The sequence below is a fragment of the Lepeophtheirus salmonis genome, chromosome 13, assembly GCF_016086655.4.
Source record: "Lepeophtheirus salmonis chromosome 13, UVic_Lsal_1.4, whole genome shotgun sequence".
Lineage (NCBI taxonomy): Eukaryota > Metazoa > Arthropoda > Copepoda > Siphonostomatoida > Caligidae > Lepeophtheirus > Lepeophtheirus salmonis.
This window is the reverse complement of record NC_052143.2, coordinates 21,370,391-21,378,654: the sequence shown is the minus strand read 5'-3', so window position 1 is coordinate 21,378,654 and position 8,264 is coordinate 21,370,391. Positions and strand designations below refer to the sequence as shown.

The 8,264-nt window shown below is 29.3% G+C and overlaps 1 protein-coding gene across 2 annotated transcripts in view; it reads right to left on the bottom strand.

The window, feature by feature from the left end:
* Positions 1 to 312: 312 nt before the first annotated feature.
* LOC121128502 (troponin C, isotype gamma) overlaps positions 313 to 8,264 on the bottom strand; it is a 53,203-nt gene continuing 45,251 nt past the window's right edge. The window contains exon 2 of one of the 2 annotated variants that reach the window (XM_040724085.2): positions 313 to 1,818. In XM_040724085.2, coding sequence (XP_040580019.1) covers positions 1,257 to 1,748 — 492 coding nt within the window. In that variant the 5' untranslated portion in view covers positions 1,749 to 1,818 and the 3' untranslated portion in view covers positions 313 to 1,256. The remainder of the gene's footprint in view (positions 1,819 to 8,264) is intronic. The other variant, XM_040724087.2, reaches the window with a different exon arrangement.

Genomic DNA, 8,264 nt, shown 5'->3' with positions numbered 1-8,264 from the left:
TCTTTCTAACAATACCATTATATGAAACTAAAATTGTGTTTTTGGGTCAGTGGGACTGAAAAGGGTCATAAATAGAAGTATAAAGTTCATATTTTGCTTATCATTGTTTTGCAAAATTTGATTAAATAACATGAGATTTATTGGAGGACCACAAACTTCTTATCAGCCCTACCAGTTTATCAAAAATATTGCAGGTGTAACACTTTTTATAATGAAATAAAATTAATATTAAAAAGAATTAAGCTGAAAAAAATAAAAGACCCTAATTTTTAATAAAAATTAACCAATTTCAATGATTAAATCAACTCAGCCTTTTTGATTGAAAGAAGCAATTTATTTAATTTAATTTTTTACTTTGTTAATAATCAATTTCTTATATTTCATTAAGAAGGCTTAATGACTCATATTTATCGACTAATAATTATGTGAGCACAACCTAAATTATTATATATTATAGGTAAACATGACCAGCATTTTTCCAAAAGAAAAAGTTGATGTGTATCTATTTATGACCTTGGTCAATTTATATATATATATATATTTTAATGGGCGGTTTGGAGAGGGTATTAATTGAGAACGTGACGGGTTTACTGAAATGGATAATTTAAAAAGAAGATGGCCACTTATGTATCCATCTTCTTCCCCTACTCTAATTTCAAGTCTTTCCCACTCATAATTCATACCCGAATATAAATAATTAATCTCAGTCCTTCTTCAATAAAGTTCACTATTTTTTAAGTAAACGTTTTGCATGTACACATCAAATATTGAGAAAGGGTTTGGCAATTGATGAGCAATCAACTTTTTTTTACGACATATTGTTTTCCTTTATATTTTTATGTATTTAAAAGGGAAAATTCTTCGTCAAAATAACGATTTTTAATAATTATTTATGCATGTACAATATACAAACAAATATAAATGTGCTGAAGTGTGTGTTGGTAAATATGTGAGAATGCAGGGGTTATGAAAAAAAGATACATTTAATTGTCTTGATATTTTGGGTATATTTTTAATGTTTTATATTTTTTACGATTGTTTTATTTATGAGGCAAAAAGGGGATGAAAGGAATGGGAGGGGTATTAAGAATCGAAAAAAACAAAATGAAGATTGGCTTTCACATGTTTGAAGAGAGGTGGGGAGGGGGTGTCGAATGAAATCTAGAACAACAATCAGAGTATATATACAATTATTTTGATTGAAAACATATCATATTATTAATAAAATAACAATATGGAGGCTTATACAAATAGCATTATTTATTGAGCATTTTCCTAAACTCCTCAAAGGAAAGGACTCCATCCCCATCTTTATCAAATTTGGAAAAAACGGCTTCAATTTGATCCTTTGATAGTTTTTTACTTATTTTTTGAAATTCATCTTTTGTAATAAAGCCGTCATTGTCTTTATCAAAGAGTTTGAAAGCTCTTTCTGCCTTTGCTATGGCCTCTTGTTTCGATATGACAGAGTCTGCATCGTTTTTGTCCATTTGAGATTTAAAAAAATCGGAATTTTTGGCATAGGAAATAAACTCGTCTCTCGCAATCTCTCCATCTTCATTTGCAAGTCCTGATACTTTTTCGATCTCTTCTTCTTTTAATTCTATTCCATGATCTGTAAAGATATGGATATAGTCGGATACAAATATTTTTCCATTCCCATTTTTGTCTGCTTTATTGAAGAGCTCTTCGATGGCTTTGATTTGTCGACGGTCTTTTAAACTCTTTCCAATCAAGAAGGAAGCCATTTTGGTTTTATAAGAAACAGAAGGTGAAAATGTTTATTGTAAATAAGTTTGTCAAAAGCCTCAATTAAATCTGAAATGTATGGCAAAATATATAATATTAGTTGTTTATATCTTAAATTCATGGTTTATTTTTTATAATTAAGAAACAAGATGAGTTATTTTCACATAATAATATGTGTAAAAGTATGGTGGCTATAGCTTAGTTATAAAAACAAACATAATACATACATATGAAAAAAGCAAAAACTCTGCGCCAAAATATCCATTGCAAGAAAGTTTTATTCCTTAACACTTTGCAGATATTCTATGTATAATGTTGTCTGTTGTTAAACCAAGAAAAATTAAATATTTACGTGTATTTTCTCTTAGACTTAATCTTATAATAATTCCATTTAATTTAATTTCCATTTTAGCTCAAATAAATTTTTACTTATAAAAGGATAAAATTTCATATATACTTTAGATAAAAAAATATTCATATTAACCGTAAAAATATGTCTTAGGTACATATTATCAACACGTCATTGCAGCATATTGAACATGATTGACTATGTTATGAAGTTTCAGTCTACTTCATGTTGCATGCGAGCCAGCTCTGAGTTTGCACCAAAAGTTGCAATGTGCAAGGGTAGAGGACATACTGTCATTCCCTCTCCCTTTGTGGGGGAAACATGTGACATATTATCAAACCATGCAATGCTCTGTACAAACTTAAACCTATAATTATTTTAAGTCCGTAATATGCTCTGTTCATTACTGTTTAGTCCAAATAAATAGAGCATTTGTATTTAGGCATATTCAGTGCCCTTTTTAATTCTATCATAAGCTGGAGTGACTTGAGATTTTATACAGCTTTGAAAGGTGCCTTGACAGGAACAAGTTAGAGAAATATTAATATAATTTTTCTCTAGTAAATTGCTGAAAGCTATACATAAATTATATTTTGGCTCTGGCTTCGACTAAAAAAAAAAAATAATATGTATATACAGGCTGAGGACTCAAAAAGTAGAAAATTGTAAAAGCCGTTTTCACATCTTCATATATTTATTTTGTACAATTTTATGGCAAAATTTTGAAGCAAAAATTATTAATTCAACAATTTTCTACACTTTTTATTCAATATATTCTCCTCCATTCTGAATTATAGTTTCAATACATGGATGAACAGAAGTACAACTGGCCTTGATGAAGTCCAAGGACAAGTTGTTCAAGCTGTGATCATAACCTTGAGGGGATCGACATTCGGGTGATAAGTTTTGTTCGCCTTGCCCTCAAAGACACACCAAACAGTGAAGTTGAAGTGGTTCACGTCGAGTGAGGACCATTGTAGCCATGTCGTATTTTTTCTAAAGTTTTACTCCTAAGTTCCTTTATCGTGTAACTAATTAGTTAGAATATGAATTAATAATGAGTAAGCTATAAGTGAAAAGTGATTTATTTTAATTGTATTTGATACAATACATATGTGATTATATATAATTTACATTGCAGGGCTCTCAAATAAAGTAGACCAATGTCCACTTGAGCAACTAAATGTTTACATTATCTGCTCAGACCTTCCGCCACCGCATGAAAGCCATCATTGACGCTAATATTAATTTTGGTGAAATTCTATTGTTGATTAATAAACTATATTTTGTTGAATCTTAATATTCAAAGTATTCAGATTTTAATGAACGACTCGGTATACTTATAATGTAAATAGGTACATTTCATATTGATGTACTTATCAGTGTCTGTGGACTATAATTATGTAACTTCCAAGATTTTATGAGTTCTTAATTATGGATCTATATTGAAAATTCAAACATACAGGGTGCAAAAAAAGGACCTCCTTTTTTGTATTACATGACAATGAAGCTGTAAAAGTAGTAGCGGTGTAGTAAGCAAGGTTTAATTGTAGAGGCAAGATTCTAAAGGTTTCTCGGAAATACATTCAGCTGCTGTCATGCGTTGGAGTAACGAGAAGCGGTCGTTTGCTTTCGAAAATCAATATTGCCAAAAATGGTATGGCAGAATATCTTATAAAAAATAAATAGTTTTTCGATTTATGAAAATTAGTTAATTTCAATTTCTAATATACAAAAAATAATAATAATGGTAAAGTGCTTAAATTGTTTCCATCAGATCCAACGCTGTGCAAGAATTTTAAATTTAAATAATTGGTAGCTTTGTATACCAAAAAAATTATAGAGTTCTAATTTCCTCACACATAAACTCTCAAATAAATATGTAGTTTGTTCAAATCAAGTAATTGAAAGCGGATTTATACTGGAAGACCCAACAATTTAAAAACCTTTTCAAAATCGGCAATAACTAATTACTTAATCAACTAATCATCCACATCTGAAATTAACATATGTTTTCTATTAAATTTTGAATTTTTTAAAATATAAAATAACCATCCTATTGTAACCATTTATCAAAGAAGTTATTTTAAGAGAAACAAAAAAAATAAAAAATACCAGGTATTAAGATATCGAAGTTTATTTATTTCACTTTATGTACAATGGGGAACGTCACCTATCTGATATGATTTCATAAACTATGTAAAACATAATTTTAAATGTGCACTATCATTTTGAAAGAAAAATAAAAATGTTATGAGTTATAAAACTTGTTTGATTGCCTCTTGGAGAAAGGAAGTTATGTTATCACAACCTGAATAGTGCAATCAAGTAAAACTATAGGCTGTCAGCGGTTAATATGTGGCCTCTCCAAGCTACCAGTTTTTCTATGACTTTTTCTCTGCCGTGTTTTTTACGTTCACCAAGATTTCGACCCTTTTGGCATCTCTACTAATAACTATTTAAGAATATTTGCAATAAGCTTTTATGAAGAAACTTTCATCATTTTAAAATCTTCATGTTAGTAAATATATATTGTATGTATCTATACAAGCATTGTACTTACATTTTGAGTATTCCCCCAAAAAATAAAACAATTTATCATTACAATATCATGGGAAGATTTGTCAAAACCATAAATTATATCCTATTGCGTTATTTTGTATACATTTCTGAGTCGTCATGTTTATCTCATATATTTATATATATTTTTCCTTCCTTTTGGTCAGAAATGAACTGCTTATGATTCGTATTGAGAAGAAACTGCTGGAATAAGAATGAGAAATCAACACATTTTTCCAGTTTCAAATAGAAAAAATAGGCAGTGCACATCAGGGTGGAGCTTATTTTTTAAATGTTCGAAGTACAAGGTCTCTTCAATTATCAAAATATCTGTTTTAATCAACGAATATCATTGACTAATTTGAAACTATTTTTAAAATATTAAGCGGTCGTAAAGTTTTGAAACTTTATATTTTTTTTTAGAAAAAATGTCTTTTGGTTTTGATATTATTTATTTGCCTATTAAATTAAATTAAATATTTTTTTCTTAATTTAACACATTAGTTCAAGATAATTTCCAACAACAATATTCAATAGATTTTTATGAAAATTTACGTATTCAAAAAATGTGGTTCCATTGGAGTTAAAAACTACCTCGTAGGGCAAAAAAAAAAAACATCATAAAAAAATGTTTGGTTACTTAATACGTATATTCCTTTCGTTTTGGAAACGGAGCATAAATATGGATCGACTTATTACTTTGTTTATTCATCAAAAAGAATAAATTATGACATAGACACCCCTGGATATGACAACCAATCTTTAAATAAAGCAGGTCAAGTAAAAAAAAATTATTTATCTAATTTTTTTTCTTAAAACATTTAGGTCGTTTTTTTCATTTTCAAATCTAGTTTTCAAGAATTTTTAGTAAATTTATTATTTTTGAAGTTTGAGGCAATTTTTGATAAAGGAAAAATCCATAACCCATATTAAAATCGATTTATTTTTTGCAAAAATGTTATGGTAATTTCAAATGAAGAGTCATCCAGTAATGAGAAATAAAATCGACATTGTTCATAGACAACGGGCTCAGGAGATATTATTCTCTTGAACTCAATGTGAGTAGGTTTGCGCCCTGATCATTCCTAGAGAAATAAATATACATTATGAATATGGGCATCACACAAGATTCCTAGGTTAGATGGAGTAATTGTAATGCTATAATGTTTACTTATACTTAATCAGTGCAACTCCATCTAATCAATTCAAATAATTCAAAAAAATACTGAGAAAATAGAAATTCAATGTATAAAAAAATACTTTTTTATACATTGAATATTTCATTTGTTTTGAAACCAAATAAGCTTATTTGAAATGCAGAATGAGGGAATTGAATTATTTGTTACAAGAACGAATATTCACAAAATTCAAATGATGTTCTTCTTTTTTTGACATTTAACAATTTGCATAATTCCATAAATCAATTTATCAACTAAATAAATGGATTTTTTTCATACAATTTATTAAATTACTCCACGAGAGATAAATATGATAATTTTAACCAATGTGCTACTCATATTATATTATTTGATTGATTACGTTCTAAATCTTATCTTTTTCTTTATTAGCTAATTTTATAAAATGAGTTGTAATATTTAGAAGATTTATGTAATTCGTCTACATTTGTTTTTATTCGATATCCTATCTCAATAATGTAAGTGGGATTGTACATCCATGAATTCCATACATTATTTTTGTAACAAAGTTCAATAAACACATTGAAATCAAGAGTGTCACAAAATCAGCTGATTTTTAGTAGTAAGTGTAGCCCCAATAAGGAAGAAATTTATTTTTTGGAAGGAGGAAGAAAATTGATTGCAATCAAATAATTATATAAAGAGAGAGATTTAAAAGTAAATAGTCCATTTATCATTCCTAAAGAATAAGAATCCACAAATTTATGGCAAATATATAAATGTAGAAAAAAACTTTCTGCTACATAACAATTAAGATTAACATCATATAATCTAAGATGAGGAATAAAAAGTTCGAGTAAGAGTAGTAAGTCCCTATTTATTTGGTCAGTTCTTGGAACCGTTCCTTTTTATGTATGGAGGGTCCTTCGTACTGTCAGTACTAGAACTGATAAATGAAAAGAAATAATGTTGATCAATGATAAAAACCTGTAAAGAATGGACATGTTAAAAAAACAACGAAAATCAACATGGTAACCCTGACAATTTGAAGAATGTTCAGGAGGAGAGAAAGACGTTTCATAAGATCAGCTGTGACAAGAGAGGAAGGAGAAAAGGATATAAAAAAAGAAATTTGCTTGAAATTAATCCAATTTCGATCTCCAATTCTACTCCGTGTCCAACAAATGCTTACAATTATAACTCCGCAACAAATCTTCAGTATTACGCTTCGTGTTTTATGGGCACAAACAAATGTTCAATCTGGTTTTGAATATAATTGAATCTATTTAGGAAAGGTTGTTCACTACTCAGGAATTAAATAATAATGACAACTGCTAAGGAAAAGAAAATTCCTTCTTTATATTACCAATTACAAATTATCGGACGACCAGCTAAAGACACATCAGATTTACATCGTTGATGTTGAGTGGACATATTCAAGAACCGAAATTAATAAGTTTTAGGACTAATATGCCGGACTGAACTAGACCGAGATTTAACTATACGGGACTGCAATCTTCATTCCTAAATAAGAACCCACACAACACAAAGGACCAATGACTTAGCTATGGAGGTCTAGGGAGTCCAGAATTATGCTTGCGTTCCAAACTGAACCAAACTGAACTCGACTTGAATTTTATTCAACTGAAACTTAACTTATTGTGATTAGCAATCTTTTGTTTGTAAGGCATGTACCTCCGCCACAGACCTGTGACTACAAAGCTGCTTAATAACAATATAAATGTAAAATAAAACGTTTTTTCTATAATAAAAAAAAATAATGTCAAATTGTGCTCTTTTATAAAAAGAAGGGGCATTAAAAATATAAAAAAAATAATTGACATCATCCCCGCACACATAATTCCCATTTTGAAGCTACATATTTAGTGACGTGATACGGTTTTGTGTAATACCGGAGGGCTGAGCAGTTGTACTGGAGATAATCAGTGATGGATATATCACTAGACAGGTATGATTTATGGATAAGAATGATATCATCGTAAATCTTTAATGGTGTGTAGGAATGGGATCCGTGAATATTATTGGTACCTTAGTAGATGAAAGAGAATCTCGTAATTTATATTCCCCTGCTATCGACTATTGTCAATATCTTAACCTACTCCTTCACATAAATCAACAATCATCACCTCTTTTTCTCTTTCCTAGTGCCCCTCCCTGTACAAAATAAACCGTAGTACCTCACAAAATATCCTTTCTCAAAATTTGGAAATGAAAAGTTAGGGGATGAATTTTGCATAATATGACATTTTCAGGAATTATTTAATTAGCACCATTTCAATGATGTATTGTACTTTATAAATGTATGCTATAAGGTAGTGTTTATTTATTCGGTCCAGTCCAGTTCAGTCTTGGGAACCATCCAATTAGTCCTTGGAAACAAAAAGAAGAAACAAAGTTTAGTGACGCCCTAAAGGACCCAACTCAATAAGTTTCAGCACTGAACTGCACTG